Source organism: Cupressus sempervirens, chromosome 2 (genome assembly GCF_028749045.1).
Source record: "Cupressus sempervirens isolate cs-2001-9-10 chromosome 2, ASM2874904v1, whole genome shotgun sequence".
In the NCBI taxonomy this organism is placed as follows: Eukaryota; Viridiplantae; Streptophyta; class Pinopsida; order Cupressales; family Cupressaceae; genus Cupressus; species Cupressus sempervirens.
Genome location: NC_143119.1, coordinates 706,356,100 through 706,371,552, shown reverse-complemented (window position 1 = coordinate 706,371,552; position 15,453 = coordinate 706,356,100). Strand labels below are relative to the sequence as shown.

Below are 15,453 nucleotides of genomic sequence, written 5' to 3'. Positions count from 1 at the left end.
TGAACTACTATTCATGAAATTGTTACAAGTTAAGGTTATCGTTGCACCAAAAGATTGATCTGTCAATGCCTAATACAACCACTAGACTTATTAGAACACAAGAGACAATTAAGCCATGTCATGAATCTCGAAGGGGAACATTGGTAGTTAGTCCAACAACCCCCCCTCAATGTTACCTAAGGAGAATCGAACCTGTGACCAAACTCTAATACCACTTGTTACAAGTTAAGGTTGTCGTTGCACCAAAAGATCGACCTCTCAATGCCCAATACAACCACTAGACTTATAGAACACAAGGCAGTTAAGCCATGTCACGAATCTTGAAGGGGAATGTTGGTGGTTAGTCCAACAGAAATATGAATCAATGAATTTGGCTCATACTACAAAATTGAATTCAGATAACAATATCACCAATTAGATATACACCAAACCTAATTTGTAAATATAGATTATGTAACAATTTGAATATGAAGATTTGGATGCATCAATCTTTTTATAGCACCTTGGATTATGTTACTACTTTGAAATTCAACAAAAAGGTGGCGTTGAAGTGTATGTATAGTACGCCTTAGCGTATATTTGTGGCATACAATCTGAATCTTAGATCTCAGAGCACCCAACTGGAAAGTTGAACTTTTCATCATCAGAAATTAGAAGAGGCCCAATTTAATTTGATTTAAAGTTATTTTGAAACATTCAAGAAGTAAAATGGATTTAAACATCACACTAAGACTTGATTCGTAGACTAAAAATATTAAATAGACAACATTTACTTACTCTTAACAAACTTAATTTTTTTCTTGTTATTTTGATATATGATATTTCGGAATGACCTGAACAAGCAAGAGAATACATCATTAATTCACGTCTACCTTAAGCTGAATGGTGTGCAAGACTGTGCCACCTGAGACGAACGTAGAAGCGTTCAAAACATCCAAATTCTCTCGCATGAACAACACCAATAAATTAGAAAATAAAAATGGCGCAGATTCTACTGCGATCACCACCTCTTCTGCATCGGCCATTGAACTGACATTTACTCTCACATTAAATAAAATTCCATAGTTTTGATCCAAATTGTGTTCGAAATTCGTCAGATTCTTCAGCCCGTTATTTGTTCTTTGGGAAATTTGTCTGATCGCTGAAAGCTCCTCTCTTTTTCTGGCAAGAATCTCTATTCGCTTCTGCAGCCACGGAATATATTCTAGGACTCCGCATAAAACTGCAGGTACGCTCAAATTCTTCTGCCAAAATGACAAATATCGAAACTAAATTCAAAACAAATTTGAAAATACTAAAACTAAATTAGAGAAAATTCTTCTGCCAAATGTCTGATACTGAAAATAAATTCAAAACATTTTTTTCCACCAAAATGACAAATACTGAAACTAAATTCAAAACAAACTCTTCAACCAAAATGATAAATACTGAAACTAAATTCAAAACAAATTCTTCAGCCAAAATGATAAATACTGAAACTAAATTCGAACAAATTCTTCAACCAAAATGTGTCTGATACTGAAAATAAATTCAAAACATTTTTTCCCGCCAAAATGACAAATACTGAAACTAAATTCAAAACAAACTCTTCAACCAAAATGATAAATACTGAAACAAAATTCAAAACAAATTCATCAGCCAAAATGATAAATACTGAAACTAAATTCGAACAAATTCTTCTGCCAAAATGACAAATACTGAAACTAAATTCAAAACAAATTCTTCAGCCAAAATGATAAATACTGAAACTAAATTCAAAACAAATTCTTCAGCCAAAATGATAAATATTGAGGCTAAATTCAAACAAATTCTTCTGCCAAAATGATAAATACTGAAACTAAAATCAAAACAAATTATTCCGCCGCCAAATGATAGATACTGACACTAAATTCATTATAATTTTTTCTGCCAAAATGACAAATACTGAGACTAAATTCAATACACCATAAATCAAATGTATTTAGGGTTTGAGATCTGGTGAAATATAAGCAAAGTTACCTTTTTTTTGTCAGAGTAAGGAAGTATAGATCTCAACGTAGCGTAAAGCGCGTTCAATTTCTTACGACGCTGTCGTTCATTGGCGTTCTGGCAGAGCTTCTTAAAATCTCTGCTCTCCTCATTTGTACATGCAAACAACTCATCTAAATCCACAATAATTTCCTGATTTTGGATGATTGCAGAGTAATTTGGGAGGCAGAGAAAGTCTTGCAGAGCGCACATTGTTCTACCACAACCAGATTTCAATTAACAATCTCTCAGCCGTATTTTCCTTCGGTCATTGTTCTTCCGATTTATTTCTAGTCTGAGAATATTTATTTGTCGATCGAATCCTTGAGAATAAAAAAATGATGAAAGAGGATATACTGGACCAGAACCTTGTTCACATTGCGAACTAGTTATTTTTGAGTTAAATATGTGCAGATAAATACGTAAGACAAAAACATTTGGTGAGCGCGTGCCGGGGTCGAATCAGCACACGCTTTCGGCTGTCGACCACGAGCACTCAAATGACATGGCTCCAATTTTAACTTTTAACTGCCCCCACAAAACCATGAGTATTTTTATTTTTATTTTTATTTTTATTTCTACCACTCAATCTTTAGGGTGACATCACTTTCATTAAATTTTCTTTTGAAGATCCTTCTGTTTCTTAGCTCTTTAGTTGTTTTCATAAATGTCAAAAGAAACCATTTTGGCATACATGGTTAGAGAAAAAAAAAATACGTGGTGCAAATTAACAAGGAAACCATTTTGGTATATTCATTAGTAATCAATATTCTAATGACCTCTATACATCTATTGTTATAGATTCTTCTAATTATCCTTCATAAAAAAGTTTCAAAAAAATGATAGCACATGTACTAATAGTTGATTTTTTTTTGCTTTCTTGGTTGCTGATTGGTCCATTTGTGCAAAAACTACTATTTTTTTTAGTGAGTGGCGATTGGGGGGTGAACATAACGAGTTTCGGGCGAATGTTTTAAATTGACACTTTTAGACCACCTTGCACTCTACGAGTTCTACTTCGTAAGTGTGGAAAAGATGAAAGGTTAGCTTTAAGCTCTTCACTCATCTACGAAGGTTCATTGGGAAAATCACCAAATTTCTACATACGAATTAGGAGTTGTAGGTGTGTGAAGTGAGCTTAAGCAGGGTCATCTCCCCTAGATGTTTAAAAAATTTATGAAATGTGTAAATCTATTTATTTTTGAGATTTTTCATTGGAGGGAATTATGGTTCAAATTCAAACTCTTTCATCTTAGATCATGAAGTGGGATTAAAGCAATAAAAAATTTAGAAAAGAACTCTCCTCTTGGTCAAGTTGAATGGTTTGAAATGAATCTACAAGGAATAAGTCTTGTTGAGTGCAAGACTTCAACATCATAAGGGATGAGGTCAAGATCATACCCTTGATGAATTTTGTAAAATGGCTATCCCCAACCCTTGGCTCTTAGTCGAAAAGGTTTCCACCTATAGTCTCATGCTCCCTTATAGGGTAGCAAAAATTGTCTACAGTAGCCCTTGCTAGAACTAGGTTACTCACATGCTTCATGCCACTGTTGGCAACTCTACTTGTAGGTCAACATCTCCATTGAAAATAAATATAAAATTATGTGGTTTAAGTCTTGTTGAGTGAAAGATTTTGACATCATAAGGAATGAGGTTGAGATCGTACCCTCGATGAATTTGGCAAAATGCCCGTACCCCTAACCCTTGGTTGTTAGTCAAAAAGGTTTCCACCTATAGGCTCATTCTCCCTTATCAAGTAGCAAAAATTCACTATAGTAGCCCTCGCTAAAACAAGGTTACTCGCATGCTTCATGCCACTGTTGGCTGATGTACTTGCAGGTCAAAATCTCCATCAAAAATAAATATAAAATTATGCAGTTGTTCTTAAACCACACACACTAACCAACATATTAAGTTTTAAAAGTATTAATCAAGTTGTTTTGTTTAACATTTTTAAGCCTAAAATTAAAACCTTAGTGTGTGCGAGATTTAAGTTGGCCTCTTTTATAAGGTTTGAGGCAACCCGATGACTTCAATAATATCACAATGAAGTATCACACTTTATATTATTTTAAATGTGACATAACTATTATGATACACAATTAGTAAATTTTCAATTTGAATTAGAATAAAAAAACATACATCATATAATTACCAAGGAAATGAATGTTATTATTCCATTCTAGAGATAAATTATATCAGTATACATTCATTAAAATAAGTCGAGACTTATTTGTCAAGGTTGTGATTTGTTCAATACCATATTATGTATAAATGTGGTATAATTAATTTATTTAGTAAATTTTGCATCAAATAATGAGGGATGGCTACAAAATGTATTATACTTGAGCAAAAGACAACTTATCTACTTTTAAGAGAAAACAAATTAAAAATAGTTCTACTTAATAGAGAAGTGTTATGTGCAATTGTATGTATATAATGTCATCGCATATAAATTTTATGATTACGTAGAGATTGAGAGAGCTTACAAACTCAAAAGGGAGCATCAAAGTTGCACAAAATAATTTCAACTATTTAAAGAATGATTGAATTCTTTTATTACAAAGTAATTCTACAGATTTGATGTATTTGGAGGAAAATCATTTTGTACTCAAACCAAATCTTAATTTTATCTCATTAAGTGAAATTGATGACATGAAAAGAAATTATATAGTCAATATCATTGGTGTTGTTTTATCAATTGATCCATCAAATGTAATATTAAAAAAGAATGTAACACAAATTTAAAGAAAGAACTCTTCATTTGAAAGACACCTCAAGTTTTAGAGAGGAGTTGTGTGTGGGGTGGTTTTTACAATAAAAAATGCCAACAACTCCAAGACATATGTGATTTAAGATTATTTCATATTCTTGTTATAAAGATTGGATGAGTTACTAATTTCATTTTAAATTTTATACTAATAATCAACACAACACAAATTTTTATATATCCAAACCTTCCAAAGTCATATCAATTAAGAGGCATTGTCTGATATGGAAGGGAGGAATCATTTTTGTCATTCTATTACAAAGGACATCTCATCTACTATAATGCTGAAAAGTGTGGCATAAATAAAGGAGAGACTTGGTAGATCTAACATGCCTTTTTGGATAGTGATAAAGCTACCTTGTATTTTATAAAGGTGAACAAGTTCTATTATATAGCTCATCCTTTAAAAGTTAAAGGAAGACAATGTGAAAACAAGGTGAATGGTAATGGAAATGGTAATTGGTATTGTGAAATTAATGTAATAAGATTTTTCTTATTTATGTGATTACATATGTATGCATCAATGTGAAGTATAAGACCATGTTGATATCACTCAAGCAAATGCTTTTGATGAAGCACTAGAATAAATTATGGGTGTTACAAGAAAGGAATCAAACAAATTGATGCATGAAGAACAAGTGATGTGAATATTTACGACATCATAGAAAAAATTATTTTGAACAATGAATGTATTTTAAATTTCGAGTGAAAGTTGAGGCTCATATCAATGAGTAGAGGGTTACACACACCATCATAAAAACAAATTGACTATGCATCTAAAAGATTTTTTTTGCTAGGTTCTTGATAACCAACTTCTAGGTTTTATTACATAAAATTATTTCTTTGTATATCCTTTTTGTTAAAAAAAAATTCAAACATTTCAAATAAAATCATTGGATACTTGTAAGTTAGCTCCTCCAATTTTTTATTATTATTGATGAGTGCTTGATAGACCCCTCATATCACCAACAACTATTCAATCTTCTTTCTTGATCAGTAATAAGGTAATTCCATTAATATAAAAAGTAATACATATAATAAAATTACATCATATATATGTTTCAACCAATAGATTAAAAAGATCCTATCACTATAAAAAGTGACCTACCTATCATTTATATGATTTACAAAGAAAAACCAACTTGTCTACCACTACCTTCATTTAGAAAAATAGAGATGAATGTCCACATATTGGACTAAATAACAACAACATCCTATATCAATGACACTTGTAGATATTGAAAATACAATTAACTATGCACAAAATTTATAATCCTAAATATGGGACACATTATTCAACAAGCTCGGGTTCTAGCACAACCTAGTCCATATGACAACATTGGACCACTTCCTTGCAGTAGCATTAGAGCTCCTCTCTAGAATAGACTATTAGGCTTATTAGACATTGGGTGGAGGAATCAATGCAATGATAGATATTGCAAATTTTCTCATAAATATCAAACTTGACGAATAAGAAACTAATAATGTATGCCAAACACTTACTAAAATAAGCTTCAACACTATAAGCACAATGACACAAGTTTTCATATCATGGAAACCATGGGAATAAGGGAAAAACCACGGTGTGAGTTGGTACCCACAAATCTTATTACTACATCAATCACATTGTTCCCTATTAGGAGTGTACAATCACTTTATTAAGAGTACACTTGGTTAGAAGTGTCTAAAGCTTGGTTAGGAGTTAAGAAAGTCTTGTTAAAGACTGAAGTCTTCCTTGTTAAAGGATTTAGATCTTATTATATGAGACCACCTTGTTAAAGTATTTTACAATAGATCATTTAGGATCCTGAAATACCTTGTTGAAAATAACTTTGTAAAAGTATTTTAACTGCAAGTCAATAAACTTCCCCTTGATTAGTAAGCTCAATGAAGTGACCTTATAGTATCACTCTTATACCTAATATTTCTGATAATTTCATTGTCTTGGTAGCATAGACTCAACTCCTTCAATTCTTCACTTTATCTATAATAGTATCTATCATATCTCAATACTTCAATTTTGCCACTTGTATACTCACTGTATAAGTTAGTGATAAACCCTAAAATGTATTACCAAATCCATCTTGACAATACAAGTGCAATTGTAATTAAATTGGTACACGTGATCAACAATAACTGGGTCAGTGCAAGAAGTTGGGTCTCACTTTTGGCCAAAAAGTGGAAGTGTTTTTCCTATTTTTGAAATATATTGTCAATTGATGCCAAAATTTGAGCCATTTAAAGATTAAATGTAAAAAAACAATTAGAAATAAAAATTGTAGTGCTTGGGATCTTTTTGAATATGTAATTTATTTGTATACCCATATTATAGATTTTTTTTTTGGTATGGATCTTTAAAAACTACTTTTTTAAAATGCTTGTTTCAAGACCATACCACGCTCGTGTACAGACACCATAATTTGAAACAACTAAATATTTTTTTGTGAATCCTTTTAAATGAAGTTACTTGACACACCAAAGATTGATGAAAATATTTTTCTTGAATTTTTTAATGAATATTTTTTTATTAATTTGTAATTGACGATTAAGCTAATTTCAACAACTTCTCATCTATAGATGCCATAATTTAATCATATATATATATATATATATATATATATATATATATATATATATATATATATATATATATATAACTTTAAAAAAATTGTGTGAGGATTGATGACATGTAAATTAATTTTTAAAATATGATAAATTTAAAAAGTTATTAAAGTTTTAGTAAATATTACTATTTGACATTTAAGAGATACTTTTGATTAATAAATAATGGAAAAATAGCAAATGAACTCATAACACTATAAAATTTACATTTTTGAAATTAGAATAGTAAGACCCATAATGAGTTTTTGTTTTGTCAAAAAATTCAATGGGGACCATTATATAAAAATTACGACAATCCCTTAAATTGTTGATCAAATGCCTTAGTAAAAAATTGGTTCATAAAGGCATAGGCTTGGTGGGAACAAGCCTATGCCATGCCTTTCCCCAAGGCAAAACCCCATGCAAATTTGTGGGTCATTCCAAATTCCCACCCATGTCACTAGAATCGAGCACCCAATTTGTAATTAAAAAATTGAGTGCTCGATTTGGTTTTAGTCGTTAACCAAAATGGGCACCCGATTTTTAAACAATTGGGTGCGTAATTGTTTAAAAATTGGATGCCCGATTTATAATCAGGTACCAAATTCTAATCTACCCATTGGGCCCTAAAAGATGCCCCATAGACCAATTTTCAATGATTGCAATGATTGAATAACAATTTTGATCTGCAACAATGAATTTTTGCCATAGTTATTCTATTTTCTTGTCTTCTTCTACAATTTGCAAGCTGTTGATTTGAATTCAAAACTAGTGCAAACATAAGATCAAAACAACGAAGAAAGAAGAAAATAAAAGTTTTGACAAATGAGTAGATTGCAACAAATAAAGAGAATGAAGTACAATGTCAATGAGAGAGAAGACAAAGAATTAGGGAATTGAGCAATATTTCAAAGGAGAAAGACATTGAGGATACCACGATGGATGAAGAGGCTAAAGAAGAGAACCCAATACAAGAGATTCAGGTGCACATTCTAATCAAACATTTAGTACAGTTGTGTCTCCAAACCCTTGATTTTTTTCTCATGATGAAATTGGTGATTTTTTAGAAGCGGATTATGATTTAAACGATTTAGATTTTCTTCATGAGAATAGATTGTCAAACGATCATGCAAAACAAACTCCAATGAAAATGCATGCCCCAAATGAAATACCAAGAAAAAATGTAGATGAGATTATAATTCCAAATAAAAGTGAATGAAATGCCAAATGAAAATAAAAATTGTATGAATGTAGACATAGAAACACCAATTACTGAACAAACATGTCAGAATGATACTAAAGTGCCTGAACATAATTTTCATTTTCCTAATAATGTGCTAGATAATCTTGAGGGATTGGTTTTATGGAGACAAATTAGGACACATGCTAATAGATTATATAGACATTTTTTTCTAATAAGAAATTTGGGTTTCAATGTCAGTTGATGTTGCAACTAATTAAAATGTCTAAAATGCAAAAAGTAATGAAAAGGTTAGGAATGTATGCAAAACCCAAGAATAAAAATGAGTCTTTAAAACAAGTTGTATCCACTATTGCTAGTGCCTTGGATGTTATTGGAAAGAGAAGTCACTCTAAAGATAAGAATGTAGCACAATGAGCAATAGCAATAGCTTTAGTTAACAAATCAACAACTGAAAAAAGATTAATTAGGAACATAAGTGGATATCTTAATATGAATCATAAGAGTTTAGGAAGAGTTGTAAAGAAAAGGATTAACTTTGAATGTGATCCAACAAATATTTTGTGGACTTGTAGTGGTAGACTCCTGAGATGTGATATGAAACTTATTAGTGAAGTCAAAATTTTGGTTGAAAAATTTTGGCATGATAATACAAGAGTATCATCTAATTCAAGAGATGTTCTTAAATTGAGAGTTGGTTCAAAAATATGTGATCCAAATCTTAAACACCTTTTCGACATGACTCAAACTGAAATGTTCTGAAAATTTGTAGATGGTAAGGTGTTAACTATTACCATTAGTCAAAGATATTTTGAAAAGTGTAAACCATGGTATGTAAGGATTAACAAGGAAAGGATTGTTGTTGTAAAACTCATATTCAATTTTGTTACCATTATGATGTATTTTGATCTATATGTGGTACATGCATAGTAAAGAATGTTGCAAGAATCTAGTATAAAAATACCACCTCAAACTATAAAGGATTTCATATCAATTTTTTTTTGTAAGCCACCTATTTGTTTTGTAAGCCACCTAATGATCAATACTTTCTTTTCAATGCATGTCTTTCTGGTACATGTGATATGTGTGGCAATCTTTCTTTGTTAGACAAATTTTTGTATGAAAATGCTTTGACTACTTTTGGAAAACAATTAGTTGATGTAAAAAGATTCAAAACTATTGAATATCCATTTAAGGATGGGAAGATTGGAAGAAGGTGTGATCTAGTTATAGATAAAGTTAGTTGTCATGCATTTATGGATGAGTTTAAGAGTGTGATCATACCAAAATATGTTAAACACTCTCAATATGCTAGATGGCTTGATGGACAATTTCGTATATGTAAGAATACATTTTCAATTGGTACTATACTTTCAGTTGTTGACTTTGTAGAGAACTACACACTTGCACCATAAGATGAGGTACAACCACAATATTACAATTTAGTGCAAGTAACAATTTATGTTCATATAGTTTATAGGCATGCACTTGATAGTACAGAGGAGGATCAAAAAATATTGAGAGAGTACCATTTCTATATGAGTGATAATAAACTTCATTCATCTGAGTTTTTCCAATATTTTTTCAAGGTCTTTTATGATAATTTAAAAGAGAGACAAATTCAAATGACACAACATTGGATATGGTCAGATAATTGTACAGGACAATTCAAGAATGCTAGAATGTTCTATTGGTTGATTAGGACACATAGGAAAACTAATATCCAACATGTGTGGAGTTTTTTTAAGGCTGGACATGGTAAAGAAGAACATGATGGTGTGGGTGCATGCATGAAGAGAGCCCTTAGTAGAGAGCAATTAAAATTTGAGGAAAAAGTCAAATTCAAAAATGCACATGAGATTGTCGAATGGTGTAACAAATATTTATACATAGGATATGTTGGGATTAAAGATAGAGTAACTGAGAGGGGGGTGAATCAGTTACTCACAAAAATTAATCCTCAGATCCCTTAGATGTCTTAAAGATCTAGTTACTGTTGATACTCGGTAAACAAATGTTGTAACTCAGTAAATTAAACTATTACTTATCTTCAAGCATTCATGCATGTAATTAAAAGAAAAATGAACATAAGAGACACCAGATTTAATGTGGAAACCCAATATGAGAAAACCCACCAAGTAACTAGTCACCAATTTTTCACTCTTCTGAAGTGAGCCCTGTTAGGAGCCAACCCTGTTAAAGGTTACAATACAAACTGTTAGGTGTGACCCTGTTAGAGGATTTAATCACCCTGTTAGGAGTGGCCTTGCTCGAGGTTTTTAGAACAATTCAACTTAACTGCCACCTTGTTAGAGGATTTACAAAATGGCTATTAAACCAACTCTGTTAAGAGATTTGAAATCGCTTCTACAATGGTTAGAAAGCAACAATGAATTGACCTGAACAAGATGCAACTAAATTTGCTGATTACAAGTCTCTGTTCAGCATCATTAGATCCTCCTTGATCAAAAATACCTTTGCTTCTCCTCAATCATCTCTGATCATCCTTCAAATTTGCTTCCATAATAATCAGTCTTCATATCACATTAATTCCACATCACATACTTAAAATTCACAACTTGACCTCTTAATTATACCATTCAGATTATCAAGTCGGCCCATTTACATGTTACATTTACCAATAAATCATACATCAGTCAACTACAAATATTGCTCTAAACAAATAAACATTATTTCATAAAACAATGAAATCCTTTATTGGCCGACCTTGTTTGGTAAATATTGCTTCCAGAAATTTCCTAAGTTAACCTTCTTGACTTGGTTAACATTGCAATATCCTTAAAATCCTTTGGCTGTTGAGTTTACTTGGTAAGAACTGAATTCCTTCATGAGAGCTCAGTAAGAACTACTTTTGCCACATTTCCTTTTGATGACAGAGTGAGCTCGATAAGAACTGTTTACTCGGTAGATACTGCAAGTTTTCTTTACTAACCTTCTAGGCTCGGTAGATTCTATCCTTTTGCCTTGCTAACCTTCTGAGCTCGATAGACTCTGTCCTTTGCCTTGCTGACCTTCTAAGCTCAGTAGACATTGTCCTTTGCCTTGCTGACCTTCTGAGCTTGGTAGACTCTGTCCTTTGCCTTGCTGACCTTCTGAGCTTGGTAGACTCTATCTGATGACTGATATGACATTTGTGTGACATCAAAGACAACACACAATTGAACAATTGTATCCAACTAGATCAAGTCAGAACTCTACAATCAAACGTTTCTTCTACCTAGTTGAAGAGAAGAATATCCTTTCAAGATATGATTGTGATACAATTAGTAGGTCAGCTAAATGGCATTCATTTAGGAGTTCAGATTCTAATAGTTGGACTATATGGACTTGGGAGCTTGCTTGTTTTTGTCAGTTTTGTCTTGCAGGTGAATGGGAAGAATGCAAGAATACAAAATGGGTTGAAGATTGGCAACAAAAATCATTAGCACCTACTGACACACATTTTCAAGATGATATAGTAAATGAAGACCAGAATGTTACTTTTTCATAAGAAGACTATGGTCGTATTTTAGACCTCATACAACCTAGTATGCACAATTAAATTAAATTTTGTTGTGACCATGCTTCAATTTATATTATTTATTTATGTACATGTCATTAATATAATTCAAATACATGTCTTTAATATATTATTTATATACATACACATGTGATTAAAGTGTTTATGTAATTTATCTTATCTTGCAGGACATCTTTATGTTATTATTGCACCTAATGATAACGATGAAAAGACTGAGTATTGGCTAGCTAGATGTGTGGAACCTAAGAAAAAAATTGATATGTCATCATGTAGATGATGATGGTTTTGAGTATCCAATTGGGTCTATCATTGTAACTAGCACCTAGCTACATACATATCTAACAAGAAGAAATGGTTTACCAGCATTTGAAGACTACCAATTCGAAAAGAAGATTTTACACTATTCTCATTTGGTTGTGGCAACGAATATCAAATTAGAAAGATACAAAGGGAGACCCGCCAATAAGGTATTATGGACAATTTCAATGGACGAGCACGAGACAATCATAGATGCATTGCAAAAGAGAGAGGATGCAGATGGTACAGTGGGATGACTACATTTAAATGAAACAAATGTAATTTTTTTTCTTTATTCTGCTATTTTTATATATACTTATATAATTTAATTACATGTAGGTATGAGTTGTCAATAGAAAATTTTATATATATATATACCTCTTATTCAGGTCTCAATTATAATTTATGCAAATTTAAATCAACATCTTGTGCAATTACATGTTTTAAAGGTGGATCAAACTTCAACATCTTGTGCAATTACACATAGTGAGTACATACAAATTACACATATTTACACAGTTCAAATAGCTCATATTAATTTATGATTTTATTAACATGTGTTTTTGTTTTACAATTTTATTTTGCGGGACCTCATTTGAAGAAATGCGTTGATCCAAGTTTATATTTTGAGTTCACTTCTATTTGTGTCATTGACATTGTCTTACATATATTGTGAAACATGTTTTAAACATTTAAAAATAGAAGTTTACTTCTATTTGAAAGTTAAAGGTGTGCACTTGATATTATAAATTAATTGTCAATTCAATTAATGGACTCCTATTTTTTCCATTACTTTTACATTCAAACATGTTTAAATTAATGTTTCTATATAAATAATTAAAATTATTAAAATTATTGTTCATGTACCATATACTTACAAAATGTGTCATAACATGAATAAAAATATATCACAATAAAGAAAGCGGTTCATACTTACAACATGATATCATAATAATCTATACTACATACACTAACATGATAAGAAGTCATAAAAAAATAGTTCATGGTCTAACATGTCATAACATGATCTATGAAGTCAAAAAATATGTATAATACAGTTGACTATCCTAATACAAATTGAATCAAAATAAACAATATGTACATCATAAAAACACAATCTAAAGGTGCCAAAAAAAACCTAATCTATCTGATCTACAGTCCTCTTTAGTCCACGCAAAGAGGACTCAAATGGATCATCCTATGTAACATGAGTTGTCTCATCATGTGGAACACCCCGTGAGGCAGATGGATCACCCTGTGTAACATGACGTGTCTCATCATTTACATGCTTAATTGAAATGAGTTTCAAAATCTAGCTTGCAAATAAATTAAATGTTCACTATATAATAAAAATAATACCACATGAGATGGGTGTCCCTCTGTAATAGGAGGAGGTGCACTATGAAAGCTACCAAATGTGGCAATGGTGAGGTCCTATAATTTACAATACATACATTTTTAAAATTTGATAAAGAGTGTAATGAACTATGTATGTACATAAATCACAATACTGACCTCAAAGGATGATGTAGGTACCTCCATCTGGCTTAGTCTCGTACACTCAGCAACACTCATGGTGACATAGTCCTAAAATTATGGATACATAAATGTTGAGTCAAAATTATATATACATGAATTATAAAGTACATAAATGAAAAAGTACATAATTTACACTACATTTTTTATAAACTATAAAAATATGTATATGTGTATGTATATATATATCATACCTGAGTACTAGCCAATGTCATAGATGTGTCTAAATATATGCTACCATGATGACCATTAGCATGTCTCACATGGTCAAAAGATGGAGTCAAAAATAAACTATACCAAGGCCTATATGGATAAGTATGATCCATCTCATGTTTGTAAAACCAAAACACATAAAATTGTACATAGATTAAAGTTGAAGATTATAAGTTAATAATAATGTACATACATAAAAATAGTATAAGTTATTTGTCTTGATTCAAAAGTTCATACCGTAGGTATCTGAGGCTATGCCACAGTGGTCAATGGATCAGGACCTGTACTGACATCAAACTATGTAGCTACTGACAATCCCTACAAAATCAAATAAAAAGAACATATGAGTACATGTTATTAAATTTGAGTTTGAATGTACATTATTTATAGTGTAATTCAAAGTGCATACTGTATGAGGGATGCCAACGTTTGTAGGTCTCGAAAAAAGACTATGCAGCCTCCTAGGAGGAACAGTATCATCCATCCTCTGTTATTTCAAAATTAGCATACATTAATATGGTTAATACAATTACACATGTATGTAGAAAGTAAATAATTGTGTACTTTATTTAAATTTTAATTAAAATTTTACCTACGACTCCTAACTATTTCCAGGCTCTCCCTACAAAAGGTCAACAAATGATGACACATCAATATCATCACTACCATCACCATGGGTAGCCTATGCGTCATCATCAAAATCAGCACCCTCAACATAATGGTCATCATGTGCCGCATCAACATCACTCTAGGGGCCTTAGCATATATCTCTACAACTAGTACAAATGTGTCCAAGTGGACGAATATCTCTCACATGTGTCCACTGCTCTACTAAATTGCCTGAAAGGGCACTCAATGAGGTAAGAGCAAATGACACTGCTTGATGATGGTGTGGCACTGGGTCAACTAGTGTGGGAAGAGGTACAAGAGGCTGAGTTTGTATGTGATTCCTCATTCTATCGCTCAGCTTTGCCCTAGGCCTATCCTTAGGCATCCCTCCACAACCCCCTGAAATGATCTAATATCAAAATAATTGGGTTTCAAACCCAATTCAAATTCAATCCATAGCTTCCTAAGGAAGTAAATGGGCACCTCTTGATTTATGTGTGGTGGATGGTCAAATACCATTCACCACCACTCTCAAAAGTGTGCTAATATACGCAGATGTGTGCACCATCTAATAGAAATGCGAGGCTTCTTCTCGCTAATCTCATCACCCATCTTAAAGTTTACAAAATATCTTGTAAAATGTCATTTATTTATTTTGAGGTTATGGATCTCTCT

General features: G+C 31.8%; 1 protein-coding gene across 1 annotated transcript; it reads right to left on the bottom strand.

Moving 5' to 3' along the window:
• Positions 1-779: 779 nt before the first annotated feature.
• LOC149575330 (transcription factor bHLH101-like) lies at positions 780-2,220 on the bottom strand. Its single transcript, XM_089816024.1, has 2 exons — positions 1,999-2,220; positions 780-1,244 (listed from the first exon to the last, which is right to left on the bottom strand). The coding sequence occupies exons 1-2, from the start codon at positions 2,218-2,220 to the stop codon at positions 858-860; spliced, it is 609 nt and encodes a 202-aa protein (XP_089672150.1). The 3' UTR covers positions 780-857.
• Positions 2,221-15,453: the final 13,233 nt, after the last annotated feature.

Bases quoted from the DNA above. Each gene is read 5' to 3' on its own strand.
- LOC149575330 (XM_089816024.1), bottom strand. From the start codon at position 2,220: ATGTGCGCTCTGCAAGACTTTCTCTGCCTCCCAAATTACTCTGCAATC. The intron at 1,245-1,998 runs GTAACTTTGCTT...TCATTTTGGCAG, and splicing joins CTTACTCTGACAAAAAAAAG to AAGAATTTGAGCGTACCTGC.